The 16828-nt window shown below is 40.6% G+C and overlaps 1 protein-coding gene across 1 annotated transcript in view; it reads left to right on the top strand.

The window, feature by feature from the left end:
* The first annotated feature begins 14981 nt into the window (after window positions 1-14981).
* Window positions 14982-16828, top strand: part of CERS3 (ceramide synthase 3) — a 94323-nt gene continuing 92476 nt past the window's right edge. Inside the window, exon 1 of the mRNA XM_005560607.5 lies at window positions 14982-15154. Coding sequence (XP_005560664.1) covers window positions 14982-15154 — 173 coding nt within the window. The remainder of the gene's footprint in view (window positions 15155-16828) is intronic.

The following is a 16828-nucleotide window of genomic DNA, read 5'->3' as shown; positions in this document are numbered from 1 at the left end:
GAAATCCTGCTGTCACTGAGGAAATGAGTCAACCTGCAAGTGACACTATCCCTCAGAAAAGCCACTCCCCCACCAACACTTGGTCAGGCTGACCTAAACCCTGATCAGGGTATTGTAGGAAAGGAGGGACTGCTGGCTGGCCATCGTGCCACTTGGAAGGCACAGTGCCATTGATGAGGAAATGTAAATAGTGACTGCAGTACCAATGCCAACAGTATATTGGGCACTTGCCTTGTGCCAGGCATTACATTAGGTAATTGAGACACATGATGTACTTTATTTAATCCTAACCTAGAACTTACAAAATAAACATAAAATGTTGTGTCTATTTTTACAGACTGACTTGCCCAAGATCCCTTAGCTATTCAGTGACAGGACTGACCTTCAAACTGGGCTTCCTGACTCCAGAACCACAGTTCTAAGTTTTCAGGCTTTGTGAGGAATTCAGGGCTTAGAAAACATCATTTGCTCTAAGCCATGTGGTTGGAAAGTGGTGAAAATGGCATTCAGATTCCCAAACTCCTTTTATTAGCAAGCCACTAGGTCCTGGGTTCTCACATGTCTTGTCCTGGAAATCCTACTCCCGTTTGCTGGGGTTGGGAGGGAAATCTGGGCATTCTCCCAGGTGAGGCCCATCTTTGGAAAGCTTGGAACCACCTGACACTGCAACACAGACTCTCCAGGACCTGTCTCTGGGTATTTTACTCAGCACAGTTGGTACCCATTATGTGGGTTTTCCTTACTGAAAGACGGCTGTGAAACCAGTTATCTTTATCCAGTAGTGAGAGAGATGAGAACACGATGGGGGAGGAGGCTATGAAGCCATAGGAGGTTCTCCCATTTCTCTCTCTGAGGAATCTTTTAAAACTTAGTATTTAATTTTATTGTTTAAACCAGCCTGACATCTGATTTTTTCCTGTGCCCAGTAGGTGAGGATAATAAGATGAGGTTACTACATAACACTTACGCAGCTTTGTGGGTTACTGTGTTCAGGTATGTCTGTATACCTAATCTCCCTTAGTCCAATGACAGGTCTTTGTGGTAGGTGGAATTAACCCCATGTAACAGGCCAGTAAACAAAGATTCAGAGAGATTGAGTTGCCTGAGATCACTTAGCTACTAAGTGACAGGACTGGCCCTCAAACCAGGTTTCCTGACTGTAGAGCCACCGTTCTCTTGAAAGATTTTAGGCTCTGTGCAAGACTTATAGCTGCTTGTGGTATGTGAAGTGCTGCATTCACTCATTTTTGTTTGTTATTTTTATTGTATTCATCAATTGCCAGCTTGCAATTTGTATAATGGCCTTACCCACCCCTTTCTAACTGGATAAGGTGACCAGAAGCCAGTGCAGCACCCTTGAGTGGCACACAGGAGGTCTTTGCAGACACTAAGGCAATCCTTTAGTCCCTCAAATGGGAAAACTGAGACAGAACCAGGTGACTCACCTTAGGCCCTTTGTGACTCACTGGCAGCAGGTTCCCAATTCCTTTGCTCTGGCCTGGACCAGTCACTTGTGCCCGACACTAATAACAGGGTAATTTGTGAGGCACGATGTGTTCTCCTGGCGAGGGAGGAGAGTTCGCTAAGGTGGTCAGTGGAGAGGAGCAAGATGTTTACCAGCAATTGGAAAGGAAATGCTGACAGGATGCTACTTGGATTAACATTTCTTAATGTTGCAACACCATTGCCTACTTACCCAGCCACCAATTTACATTTTAGATTCCTAAAGTGAACCACCAAAAGGTGGGGAGGGGAGTTCTACCTTTGAAAACAGAACTATCATTCTCATAGTGTTCCTCCCCATCACCTTGGATCCCTTTTTTTGGAACCCTAAGATTTACATTCTTCTAAGACATTTCTGTTCTGTAACTTTGCTTTACACCCCTCTGATTTCAGTCATACCTGTTTTTTCTGCAAATTTCTATCCACATTACCAGTCTAAATCAACTTCCTGGCTCACTTATCACCCTGGGTCCTGAGTGGGCCTTTGATAATCTCTGTCGAGGTAATGATGGGGCAAAGACAAGCCTGAGCAGATTAAGGTGAAGGGGCCTTGGGAGAATTCCATTTTGGTGAGCACTGCCTCCTGGAAAGCCATGTGCTATTGTGTCTTTATTACCTCCACACTGTAAAGTCAGTTTACAGGTAGATTTCAAGAGCCTGTCTTCCTACTGACTAAGGGAGTACACTTTGTATTTTCTCTGAAATTATTAAAATCCAAAAGATTCCAGTAGTTAGCTGTTTGTGTGAGTAAAATGGCTGTGATAAGTTTTTATGTAGGTAGCAAACTTGCCTTATTTCAAATCAGTTTAATCCACGTATTATCTGTGTGAAGGCATTAGCTTTTGTATATGAAACATTTACTATAAAAAATGAGCCTCATAAAGTATTAATGTGAAACAAAATCATCATTTGGTCAGGGGGAACTAGGTGTATATTGGAAAAACACTGGCTTTCCTGGCTTTACTCAGATAAAGCAATTTTATTTCCCTGGGATTCACTTTCGTCATATTTATAGCATTGGGCTAGGTGTTGCATGATTTTTAGAATAAAATTTGCTTTCACTGATTTGAATAATCAATTAAGAAAACAGTGATACATTTTCCTAATGTTGAATCAGTAGTAACAATATTTTAAAAGTTTAAGCCACCCGGAATTTATCATTTTAGTATACCAATTATTTTTTATGTTTCTTTCTAGTTTTTATTTTTATACCCACACACATACATATGATATGTATAAAATAGTATCATATAATGAGATCATATGCATCATATAATCATAGTATGATATAACTTTGAATTTGGGTTTTACTTTTTAATATGTCATGGGATTTTTCATGTTGATACATTTTATAACATTAGTTGGATATTATCTGGAGTTAATATTTCAAATATGCTTAAACATTCTGGTTTTTAAAAACTAGTATTACTGACATTGAAGTGTTATTTATTAATTGTAGCTTTCAAAAATTGTGTCCAGTTTTATGTATATTCCCAGGTACACTTGAACATTTTAGTGACTCCTAAAATTTATTATCTCGTTTCCAAAAGGATACTATCATTTATGTTGCCACCAGTAACAGATGCATGTAGTAATTTTACTATATGGTAGTTTGCACTGAATATTATTTTTAAATAACTTCTTCTAACTTAATAAGTGTCAATTAAAGAATTTTAGAACCTGGAAGTTTATGTAGTTCCCTTCTTTAGAAGGGCAATTTCATGGTATTTAATAGCTTCACTCCAATTTATCATTTAACAGACATGAAATAAAGCAATTTACAAGCATTTACCCACTTACTCATTCTAACAACCCTGCAGGGAGGTGACGTACAATGATCAGCTCCATCTTGTAGATGGGGAAACTGAGGTCATGCTAGTTGTCCATGGGCACGTGGCTAGTTAAGTGTCAGAACTAGATTTTAGACCTGAGGAGCCTGGCTCCAAAGTCCATGTGTTTGACCGCTATGGTATATGTATTGAGCACTTACTATTTGTACCTTCTGTATGCCAGGTTATAGAACCTTGGGGGATCTGGGGCTCTGGAAAGCCTAGATGAGGATCTTATAGATGCTTAAGTGGAGACTTGAGGATTTAGGAGGAGAGAGTGAGGTGAAGTGGTGAGCAGAGCATTCTAGGCAGAAGGAATGGCTTATGCAAATGCCTCAAGGCTAAAAAAAGAACTTTGACAGTAATTCCAGTACTTTGGAAGGCTGAGGTAGAAGGACTGCTTGAGCCCAGGAGTTTGAGACCAGCCTGGGCAATATAGTAAGACCTTGTCACTACTAAAAATGAAAAACTAGCTGGGTGTGGTGGTGCACGCCTGTGGTCCCAGCTACTTAGGAGGCTGAGGTGGGAGTATTGCTTGAGCCCAGAAGGTCAAGGCTTCAGTGAGCCAGGATCATGCCACTAAACTCCAGCCTGGGTGACAGAGCAAGATCTTATCTCAAAAAAAAAAAAAAAAAAAAGTAAAGAAAACAAGAACTTTGCCTTTTGCTTTCAAAGATTAGAAAGCAGACCCCTCACAGTTGCAGTATCACAGACTGAGGGGAAGTGGGGCACAGAAGGACTGGAAAAGTAGGCAGGGGTCCAACCAACCAGGGCCCTCCTGCAAGCATCTCAGTTACAGGAGAGTGCAGGTAGGCGTAAGATAGGGAGCTGCCTCCAGACAGAGGCGGACTCATTTTGGACAAAAGCCTCTGACAGAACCTTCCCCACATGGAGTTTATTCTGCACACAACAGGAGACAGCAGTAGCTACCTGGAGCATTTCTAAGAATTAATTCATTGGCTCAAGATTTAGGTTAGGAAGGGGCTGATAGATGGCAACCTAGATCACAGTGTATCACGGAGTTTTATTTCAGAGCCAAGAGAAACACATCTTGAAGAGAAGAGCATGAGGGGAGAGCTCTGGCCTGAAAGGGAACTTGACCACACACAGATGCCAAATGTTTAATTGGCATTTTTGAGGTTTATTAGTTTTGCTAGGAAAATATCCCAATTATATTTAGTAACAACGAGAAAGTATTGCCCTAGTAGAAAGTGATAGCTGGTTCATGGAGACATTAATTTAAATTTTGGAATCAGTGGGAGCAGAAGGGCAGAATCACATCATCCTGAAACCTCAAGTCATCACCTAATTTATAAGCAGGATAAAGTAAAGCAAACTCTACCAACAGTGATAGGAGGGAAAATGAGAGGGCTCTCCCTTCTCATTTGGGCTTCAGAGGCCTTTTTTGACTTGCTTAGAATACCCTGAGCCTTTGATATCTAGTATTAGAGTAAGCACATAAAGATGGTTGGATTTTTCCATCAAGGCAGACTGGGTCCAGTCAGGGCTAGAATAATGGGAGATTGGCTAGTAACAACTCTGATGAATATTGGACTAGCACGTATAAGAAGCAATCACACCTCTGGGATATCGAGCACCCAAGGAAGAGGCTCCCTGCAGGCTGACATGCAGACCCTCTTGAAAGGAGTCTTTATGGTACCAGCGGAACTTGCTGGAAACCAGCCCTCTGGAACTTGCCATAAATCTGCTCTATAGGGTGCTGGGAGAGCTGCTTGTTAGCAGGTATCTCCCTGGAGGCACGGTGCCACAACACCCCCAAGGGAGGTGTTAAAATCTGCTGGCGGCTGGGGGCTGCTGGAGCCCTTCACTGTAAGTGCCCCAGATCACAAAAGCAAAACCCTTTCCTCCCACCATGTTGCTCCATGACCCTCTTCTGGCAAAGTTTCCTGGCCAGCTGGCAAAGGGAAAATACATAAACGGATTGAATCCATTTTCCCAGAGCAGACAAAAAGGATGAATTTGGAGTTGAGAGGCATTAACTTGACAACTGGCCCGAGCTTCATAAAAGAAGCCCTGTAAGCAGAGCAAAGACTTATGATGCTTCTCTCTAGAGCATGTAACAGAGTATTAATGGAAACCCAGTCTCCCAATGGACTTACGACGGAAAAAGTCCCTGGATTATTTTTTTAAATTGAGTTATAGAAGTTCTTTATATATTCTAGATATAAGTTCTTTATATTGCACTTATTTTCTCCCAGTCTGTACTGTGACTTTTTTATTCTCTTAAAGCTGTTGTTTTCTTTGAGATGGAGTCTTGCTCTGTCACCCAGGCTGGAGTACAGTGGTGTAATCTTGGCTCACTACAACCTCCGCCTCCAGGATTCAAGAGATTCTCCCACCTCAGCCTCCTGAGTAACTGGGATTACAGGCGCCTGCCACCACACCTGGCTAATTTTTGTATTTTTAGTAGAGATGGGGTTTCACCATGTTGATCAGTCTGATCTCGAACTCCTGACCTCAGGTGATCCACCCACCTCAGCCTCCCAAAGTGCTGGGATTACAGGCGTCAGTCACCGCGCCCAACCTTTATAGTATCTTTTGATGAGCAGAAGTCTCCATGTTTTACAGTCTACCTGGAAACAACACAAATGATAGCTCTTGTTTACTTATCTTTTCTATTATTTTCTCTGTATTATTAGAGTCACAGTCTCACCTATTGTACAAAGATAACTCAAAATTCAATGACTAAGATAAAAGTTGATTTCTCTTGCATGTAACAGTACAGATATGAGTGGCCCAGGGCTAATGAGCTAATTGGCTTTAAAAATCACTCCTGTCCTATCAGCTGCATCTCCAGCTATCAGGAAGGCAGAGAGAAACCAGGACATGCAGCTTGGTCTTTAGGGAGATTATGCAAATCAATTCCACCCCTATGTCATTGACCCAGGCATAGTCACACGTGCCACATCTGGGGAGGCTGGAGAATACTGCCTCATGGAGCAGGCGGCTACATGCCAGGTGTAACTTGGGTGGGGGCTGGGGGTGTGTGACTAAAAAGAATAAATGGATACTTGGGAGCATCCTGATACCACTTAATGACATCTTTGAGGTGATAGCATATTTTTGTCACAAATATTATGAATTTTTCTTCTTTTTTAAAAAATCTCTAAGTCTATTATGAATTTCTTCCAGGTTTTAAATTAATATTGTAAAATTTTGTATAGGAGAATTCCTTAAAATTATTTTTTGTCTTGTAGTAAGTTAATTGCTCCACTACATTAAAGTACAGGATATTTTTCTTTTTTTTCCTCTTCAGTTCTTTTTACAGTTAGAGCCTAAAGCATTTATAATTTTTTAAAATGCACTAACTTAGTCACAGTGAATAACCTTCAAGGTTAAATTGTTCCATCATTTGCATTGTCTTCTTCGTGTGAAACGGTACAATTTTAAATGCATTTAGAATTGGAATTTACAGTGGGCTTGGTCTTAACGGTGTGCACAGGAGGTGCGTAGATGCTCATGTTTTCCTTTGTGTTTTATCTTAAAGTCATACCATTTTTTTTTTTTGGCTGGGTTTGTAGAGCTGGTTCCAAAGAAAGCACAAACAGACTAATGTAGATAAACATGTTTACCCGACCCTTTAACCAAATTTTAAGAATTTTTTTACAACTAACAAAGATGAGGTTGTTTTTAGATAATTGAATCAGATTTTATTTTTGGCTGAAGCATCACTCTTTGATTGTTCCAAAATGCATTCTAGCCCCAGTAAGCTTTACATCCATTCGTTCAATAAATACTCGTTTGGTGTCTACTGTGTGGCCAGCTCTGAGTAGGCAGTAGTGAGCAAGACAGAGAAGGTCCTTCTGTTACAGAGCTGACTTTCCCTTCACCAGAGAACGCTGGGCACTTATAACCTAGCTGGTCACCTGACCTTCAAAAGCTCTTGCCAACTCATATCCTCCAACCATAATAGTACTCAGAGATTGCGAATGTTGACTCAAGCGCATCCTTTCACTTTGTCAGTCAGAAAAATACCTTTACTTCAGTTTGACTTGTTTGCCCACCTTGCCATTTCTTGTTACTGCTCTCTGTCTGAGAGAGACCTTCTGTTGTGTAGAGATAGTTTCTTGTTGCTCTCCTCTATCTGAGGGATATGTTCTATAGCGATATCTTCTAAGCTGGTGTGGAACTTACAGTATGAATAGGATGAATAATTACCAGATGTTGTCCAAAGCCTCATCGTGGATTGGAGTTCTTACATCAGTGAGAGTTAGACTGTCATATTTTTTAAAACTTTACAAAAATGTTGCTTCGAATAGTGATAAACTTGTGGCCCAGTTAGTTTTATTCCTTCAGTCCTAAGGTCGAATGGAATGGCATCCATTTGAGGAAGTAGCTCAACAGTCTTCATTTACACATTAGGTTCTATACCTATGAGGTTAGAAAAGAATGACCATGAACCCCCTACATTAGCTACATTGTCTTCTTGGAAACTTTTGGCGGCTGCCAAGTCGAAAATAGGGTTTAAGAATTCCACAGTATTAGCAAAAAACACAGCTGGGGCTGAGATGCCTCATCCGTTCCTATTGCTTCCCCCAAAGTACAAATAAATAACTGCTGGCATTTTTCTTGCAAATATTTCTTATTTAAAAAATAGCCTCAGACATTTTTTGTGTAAATAAAATCACAATTTCTTCTGATATTTTTATATGAGTAAAAATTGCAGAACTTAGAGAATGCACAAGGGATGAGAAAAAGGGGCCTTGAGTAGCTGAAGAGAGAAAAAGGAACTGGGAATGACCCAAGGGTAAATAAGTACATTTGCTTCCAAGAGAATTCTAAGCAGAGATACTGAAGAGTTGTTAACAGAGTTTATTTTTAAATTGCCAGAAATTGCTAGAATTGAGTCAAATGACTAAAGATGGGAGATGGGCTAAGAACTTAATGTGGGCATCAGTGGGCTCCTGAGACTGACCAAAAAGTGAGTGACTCACAATCAGGGTCCTTAAATGACAGAATCATTGCTGTGAAGGGTCAAGAATTTTTCACAGCAGTGACATGTGGGGTTTTAAAAATGCAGATATCTCTCCATCTCAATATTTTGTAACTGTCCTTTCCATCTGAGTATTGTTGAAGTATTATAATACTTACATAGTTAACCCAGCACAAATGTATCGTTCTACTCACAGTATAGGTGATATGTTTTTTTCATCAACCAAGCATCTTTTTAAGGCTATTCAGGGAAGCCAGCAGCCTCCTTTACATGGAGAAAAACCACCTTAAGCAGTAACTAAGAGTGTCATTGTCAAATTTTCCAACAGGAAGAGCAGGGACAAAAATGGGAGAGAAAGAAGAAAAAGGGACAAATGAGCAAGTGAGTGCCCATTTTCAGCAAGATGAGGTCAGAGGCTAAACAGAGGGAGAAACTGACAAATGCTGCAGGCTGTGTACTTCCCAGTTATGAATCTTAAAAACAGGTACCTCTGCTACACTTTAGGTTCAGACAACCAAATTGGAGTCATCAGTTTCTCTAAAGGAGGGTGTGGAGGATGCTGGATGTATAAGTCAGGGTTCTTGGTTATAGGCAATAGAATCTACCCCTTTTACCTCTTTCTTAGTACCTTAAATAAAAGACTTCACTAGAGGCAACTCACATCATTGAAGGAAGGCTAGTGGACTAGACTTGGATAACAGTGGAAACCAAGACAATCAGGAAATCTAAGAAGCTGAGAGACCGGGACTATCTTTTCAGCAGCAGCAGTCACGGCCGCTGCTGCCTCAGCAGGATGCCATCTGCTGCTACTGCCGGATAGCATTATCTGCTCCAGATTCAGTCCCAAGAAAAGCATCTGAATGACTAGCTCTAAGGTCAGGTCAATGCCAGCAGATGGAGAATGGCCCCCTTTGGCATTCACAGTGGGAAAGGCATCGCACTAACTTCACACATGGTGGCAATTTTCCCTGACTACTATGTGGGCTGGGTGCTGAGCTGGTGGCATGTCCAAAATGACATGTCCAGTATACTAGGATCGGGTAAATGTGACTCTGAAGGATCCCAGAGGTTCTGGCTGTGGGTTACCACAGGCTGTGGCCTTAGAGCAGCCATGAAGAGGCCATGAGAATGTGACTTGTTTCTTGCTAATAGTCTGAAGTGGCAGAGAGGATTAGAGAAGAGTGACTGTCACAGTCTTCACTTCTTTTGTCTGTTTAGCCTCTGATCTCATCTTGAGGGACGATGAGGCTGGCTGGAGGGGTAGCCTGGACCATTAAAGCCCACACCCAGAGCTGAAATATTGGCTTATGGAGTCTATGACCACCCTTATTTTCAAGCGTCCATCATCTGGGAGAGACACTTTTTCAGGAGAGTTCAATTTTACTTTTTAAAGCATACCGTTTTTTTTTCTTCCATAAAGTCATGAAATTTAAAGTCATGCTGAAGTCTGAACCTGGTTATAGTCTTTATTTCTTTTATTTAGTTTTTGGGGTTCATGGATGCAAGCTTGACTCAGGAGAAATGAAAAACAGGCAGCTGCAGCATGAAATTCAGGATAAGCCATAGATTAAAAGGTATAAAGGTTAAAAGTTGATGAAGCTGAGAAGGAGGCTTCCTAACTTTTTAATTTTTTTGGAGGTATAAATTACATACCATGCAATTCACCCATTTAATGTGTGCAATTCAATATTTTTTAGTATATTTACAGAATTGTGCAACCAACACCACATTCAAATGTTAAACATTTTCGTCACCTTAAAAAGAAACCCTGTATCCATCAGAAGCCATTTCTCATTTTCCCCCATCTGTCCCCACTTCTGCTTTACCTCACTAAGGAGCTACTAACCTACTTTGTATCTCTTCCGGATATTTCACGTAAATGGAATCATACAATATGTGGCCTTCTGTGTCTGGCTACTTAGCATCATGCTTTCAAGGGTCATCCATACTGAGCATGAATCTTTTCTATTTTCTTCAGTACTAGGAGTAGAATTACGAAGTCTTATGGGAACTGTATATTTAACCATTTGAGAAACCAACAGCCTGTTTTCCATGGCAGTGGCACTTTGTCACATTCCCACCAGCAGTGTCTGGTTGGGGAGGGGGTCCTGGTTTCTTCACACCCGGTCAGCACTTGTGATCTGTTGGATGGCAACTGTGGGTGTGAAGGGCATCTCTGGGTATGGTTGTGACTTCCATTTCTCTCATGGCTGAGGCAGAGCATCTTTTCATGTGCTTATTGGCCATTTCTATATTGTCTTTGTTAAAATGCCTATTCAGATCCTTTGCTCATTTTTAAATTGTATTATTTGTCAGTTTTTTTATTGAGTTGTCAGTGTCCTTTACATATTCTAACTACAAGTCCCTTCTCAGATATGTGACCTTCAAATATTTTTTCCATTCTGTGGTTCATCATTGATAGTATCCATTTGTCTATTCTTTCTTTTGTTGCTTGTGCTTTTTGCTTGTTGTTCGTTCGTTTGTTTTGAAACAGGGTCTGTCAGACCCTATGGCTCACAAAGACACCCCATAGGCTCACAGAGGAGCTGGCTACCAAATTCTGTCACTCAGGCTGCAGTGCAGTGGCCCCATTTTGGCTTACTGAAACCTCTGCCTCTGAGCTCAAGCAATCTTCCCACCTCAGTATCCTGAGTAACTGAGATTACAGGTGCATGCCACCATGCCCCATGCCTAGCTAATTTTTGTATTTTTTGTAGAAATAGGATCTCACTATGTTGTCCAGGCTGGTCTTGAATTCCTGGGCTCAAGCGATCTGCCCACCCCAGCCTCCCAAGGTTATGGATGTATAGGTGTGTGCCATCACACCCAGCCTGCTTGTGCTTTTGAAATATAAGGAGGCTTTGCCTAACTCGAGGTCACAAAGATTTACTCCTATATTTTCTTCTAAGAGTTGTACAATTTTAGCCATTATATTTAGATCTGTGCTTTCTTTTAATTTTTGTGTATGATGTGAAGAATGGGTTCTTAACACTTCTGAAGCTGCAATAATTGATGTTTGGTGGCAGCACATGAAGAAAGAGTGAAGAACGTAGATTTATTGTCTTTCTCAGTTTGGACTACATTTTCCAAGAGGCCGTCCTCAACTCTTGAGTTCTTTCCATCTTCCCTAAATATTTTTGGCTGTTGAATATTAAAGTTGCTATGGCTTTCAACAGATCTTAATTCATTGCTTACATGTAATGCACAAGGAATTGTTTAGAGTGGTAACCCCTACATATCCATGATAAACTATTTGATTAGTTATATTTCACATTACATGAAATAATCTGTACTGCCTTAAGTTGTGTTTTACGGGCGAGCAAGCTGTTTTGTATAACAGTGATTATAATAATACTGGAGGGAAAACCTAACTCAGTGTCATTGCTATTTGTTCCCTGAGTCCTTATCTATTAAATTTGGAGCCAATAAAGTAAGGAACATGCTGAGGCAAACTTCTAGGAAAAAAAAAATATCTTTGCCCTTGCAGGAGTATCTAGTTTTGATGCAGTTGAGGAACACAGACCTGGCACAAGCTTTGCCCATTACAGAGAGACTCTGTGGCCTCGACTGGTTTCTCAAGTCTCTAGGAAGTTTGAACTTTAGCTGGAGTTTGACTCAAAGGCTTGTGGATACTCTTGTTCTGAGATGTTCTGGGCAGGTACTTCAAAATAGATTTCTCTTAATTCCCCTTTTGGTCAGTTGTTCAGGTCAGAGGGTTCAGGCAACCAAGCTTGAGTCCTCACTTATTTTACCAAACCAACCATGCAAGTTGATCAATTCCTAACAGCTCTGTCACCAGTTCTCACTATACCTTCCTACCCAGATCAAGTCTGCAGTCCAGGGTCACCCCTTCACCCCTATCCTTTCTGTAGCCTCAAAGCCTAATCGAGAGGAAGTATTCACTAAGTCTTTGTTGATGATCTTTGTTCCATCATATTTACACAACTTCACAATGGTATAAATAGGATTCACTCCTCCCTCTCAGGGTAGAAATTCTAATAAAAGAATAATCCATGGAAGTTGGGTGCAGTTGTTCATGCCTGTAATCCCAGCACTTTGGGAGGCCAAGGCCGGCGGATCACCTGAGGTCGGGAGTTCGAGATCAGCCTGACCAACATGGAGAAACCCCGTCTCTACTAAAAATACAAAATTAGCTGGTCATGGTGGCATATACCTGTAATCCCAGCTACTTGGGAGACTGAGGCAGGAGAATTGCTTGAACCCAGAAGGCAGAGGTTGCAGTGAGCCGAGATCATGCCATTGCACTCCAACCTGGGCAACAAGAGTGAATCTCTGTCTCAAAAAAAAAAAAAAAAAGAATAGTCCGTGGAAAAGAAGGCAGCCTTTCTCCAGGGGCACAGCCTTGCAGGTGTGGAGGTGACTGGGTTAGCACTTCTCCGAACAGTGGGTAAGAGGTGAGATGAGGTAGGGAATTATCTCACCAGGGTTCAATTCTTGGTTTTGGTGCGGATCTTTCTGAAGGACATTGGGGTCCACACCGTGGAATTCTTTCTCATCTCCAGTAAGAAATCTGTCACTTCAGTATTCCCCTCTTGTATCCTACCCTCTGATCTAGTCTTCCTGTTACCCTCGGGCCCGTGGCCTCACTCCCAACACACAGGTCTTTGACCTTCACTCCTTTGAGTTTTCTTGCTTCCCCATCAATCTTACTTCTCTCTGGGGCTCCCTTTATCCTCTACCCGATTTGCATCCCACAAATGGCATTATTCCCTCTGGTCACCACTGCTCTGGCCAAACCTTCTCTCTGCTGACTGCATCTATTGCTGTGAGCTGATTGCTCTCTAGTTTCTCCATCTCCTGAGGTGTGCTTCACGCCACTGCTAGAAGAGCTGCCATGCATGTGCCTGGGTGAGGTGAAGTGGGGAATGGGCTTGAAATCCAGCCCTCATTCCACTCATCATTTTGGGCTTGGCAGAGCTATGTCTGCCTAGAGAGAATACCTTCCTCTAATTGACATGAAGACACCCTATGGGCTCACAGAGGAGGTGGCTACCAAATTGACCTTTCTAAAATAGCTGACCATCTCATTCCTCTGTATAATACCTTTTAGTGGGTCCTGTCAGCTAAAAGCCAAACTCCTTAGCATGGAATGCAAGCAAACCCTCTAAGACCTAGCCTGCTTGTCCCACCAGCATTTTAATGAGGGTGATCATATGATTTATTGTCCAAAGTATTCCTTTCAGAATACTTCTGAAAAGAAGGAAAAGCTATTACTGATTATGACAGGGCAATCCACTACAGTGCCTGGGCACTTATTTGTAACCTACCATTTCACACCTTGCATTCATTCACTGTGGTAGTACCAACCCACTGGTAGTTTTCTATATATACCTTGTTATTTCCAGATTAAGAGGTTTTGACAGAGTTATTTTGACAACCTTGTTGCGAATCTGAGGACATTTTGATTCCTTTTTTTCTGATTAAACATTAAAAGATGAAATCAACACGTCCTCAAGTCAAAATCCCAAGTCCAAAATGATCATAGCCTAAACAATGATATTAAAACATCTAATTTACATTATTCTATGCTCTGGTTACTTGACTGTGGTATTAATACTTTATTGCTTAGAACTTCTATTCCCTTTTCCCCATTTTCCTACCTTTCCTGGCTTATTTCCACTTATTGTTCAAGATATCTCAAGGACTTTTTCTTCCAATTACCTTTCCCTGATATTTCCTGACTGGGCTCAGTGCCCATCGTCTTGTTCCCACAGCAACCTGTATACATTTTTTATTATACCAAAAAAAAAAAAAAATTGTGTTGAAGTCATCTGTTCAGGCCTGCCTTGCTTACAAGACTATTAGGTCCTCAAGACAGGAACCCTGTCTTATTAATTGTTTTATCCTCAGTGCCCAGCACAGCACTTCACAAATAACAGAATCTTAATAAATATTCCTTTACATAGACTAATTTGATCTCCTTGTAATATGAAGTGAAATGTGCCTGCCCCTTATTTCCTGGGGAATTTTTTAGGGTACTAGTGATGATTTACACCTACTTGGAGCCTTCAGGACATTGACTTTTGGCATGTTAAAGTTGTAAAGCCTTTTTTTTTAATACCGTAGAATCATATAAAAAGAAAATACACATGCATAATATTCACATGTTTTGCCGAAAGTGTGAACAGTGATGTGTTAAACTTTAGTTTTTCCATGCCATAAAGATACGAGGGTATAGAAGAGTAATTCTTGTTTAATGCAATGAAGGATCATACAATCCATTAAATAATAATACTCCATTCTTGCCTTATTTTCTTTCTTTTTTCTTTCTTTTTTTGAGATGGAGTCTTGCTCTGTTGCCAGGCTGGAGTACAGTGGCGTGATCTTGGCTCACTGCAAACTCCGCCTCCTGGGATCAAGTGATTCTCCTGCCTCAGCCTCCCGAGTTGCTGGGACTACTGGTGTGCACCACCACACCGGACTAATTTTTGTATTTTTAGTAGAGACAGGGTTTCACCATGTTGGCCAGGATGGTCTTGATCTCTTGACCTCGTGATCCACCCGCTTCAGTCTCCCAAAGTGCTGATATTGCAGGCATGAGCCACTGTGCTAGGCCTCTTGCCTTATTTTCTAAGCTCTCTGGATTTGGCATTTTGAGTGAAGGTGATCAATGTTATCCTAATGTTACGTGTTTGTTTTACAAGCCTAATGTCTTCTGTTTCCATTTCTCTAGAATGTTTTGGACGTTTAAAGAATGGTTCTGGTTGGAAAGATTCTGGCTTCCTCCAACAATAAAGTGGTCAGATCTTGAGGATCATGATGGACTCGTCTATGTAAAACCTTCTCATTTATACATGACAATTCCATATGCTTTTCTCTTGCTGATTATCAGACGTGTATTTGAAAAGTAAGTAGTACTTTAGTCTTTCCTTCTCATTCCCCCTCTTTGCTCTAACACTAGAATAATACAGTCTTAGGCTTAGTGAGATCCTTAAAGAATCTATTGTTCAGAGGTTGTCACTAATGGGCCACAGATTCTTGGGATGAATTAATGTAATCAGATGCACTCCAAATGTTATTTAAAGGCTGAACAACAAAAAATTAGAAACATGGATCCCATTGAGTGCTTTAGTTTTATAACGAAGAAAATCAAGATCAAGAGAGGTTGCAGACCACAGAGCTTATTTGACAATATGGGAACCCAGTTCATCTTCTGCTCTTCCATGGTGTCCAACAATGCATATGCATTCCCGGAAAGGTTGGGCTAGAAGAGTCTATGACTCAGGAGGCATTATCATTCTCAAATGCCTATAAAATAACAAAAATGGCTCATTAAAGACTAAACCAAATATTGCTATATGGTACAGTTTATTTTAAAGGTTTATTTGAAGGTTTAATAGCTGCCCTTCATTCTAAAGTGCAAGGAAATCAAAGAGAAAAACTATCAGTTTGCTTTCTCAGAAAAAGTAAACTTATTTTTTTCTTGTTTTAATTTAAATGGATATTATTTCCAGCCTTTTTATTAAAATTGTACTAGTGTTATGATAACAGTAGATAAATGTTCATCTATAATCTCTGTAGTTGACTCTATTTCAAAAAGCTGTTATTAGCACATTAATTCATTTGGAGCAAAGAGAATATTCAAATGTCAAGAGTTGGAAAAACTTGAGACAAAATCTGATAGAGATCGTTTTGCCAAGACTAACTGTAATGCAGATCATATGTTTATAACCATTTGCAGGGTTCTTATCTTGAGAGCTAGTTTGACCAACTCTGTTTAATGAACTCTTGAAAAAGTTTTTGTACAACAACAGCTTCACTGGGGCCAACAGTGTGCTATTCCTACTGGGAGGAAGAGAAAGCCCCTGGATACCACTAAACCCTGGCTGAGAACATTTGAAAATGTACTTCTTTTCTGACAGTTAATTCTACTTTTTACTCACATATTTGGACGTGTCAAGAATGCATAAATAAAGTAGAACTTCAAAATTAGCAAATTACTATCCTGAAATACTAGCTGTTCTTGCATTGTTTCCGGTGATCTGTGAATTTGGCATCCAGGTCTATTACTTATTTCCATTACAGATTTCCTACTTTTTGGTGGACAGCTCCATTTTTCACAGTTTGGCCAGGACTGTGAGCCAGAAAAATCTTTAGGTTGCCAAAGCAGCACAGCTGTGGAGGACCAGCTTGTTACGTCCCTGTCTTGGCCTCTCCAGCAATAATCAGGAAGGAATCCAACCCTCTCTTAATTCCTAGGACCATTGTTACTTCTTCTCAAGGGATTAACTGTAGTCTCTATTCTCTATTCTATCTCCTTATAACTTCAGTTCCCAATAACTCACTCTCAGCTTTTTCCATTGTGGTGCTACAGAAAACTATGTGTTGCCTCACTAATGCCATATCTCTGTTAATGCCATAGAAGGAAGGAAAATTTAACGGGGAGAGAGGTCATACTTTTTGAAGTATAAGTTTATATTTTTTTCCAGAGCTTTTATATCATTAGTGGGAGATTGAACCACTTATATCATAAATAAAATATCACTTATACCTTACATTTGAATAGGAGCTTATAGTTTAA

Source organism: Macaca fascicularis, chromosome 7 (genome assembly GCF_037993035.2).
Source record: "Macaca fascicularis isolate 582-1 chromosome 7, T2T-MFA8v1.1".
NCBI lineage: Eukaryota > Metazoa > Chordata > Mammalia > Primates > Cercopithecidae > Macaca > Macaca fascicularis.
Note: the sequence above shows the minus strand (reverse complement) of the source record. Positions and strands in the feature narration are given on the sequence as shown.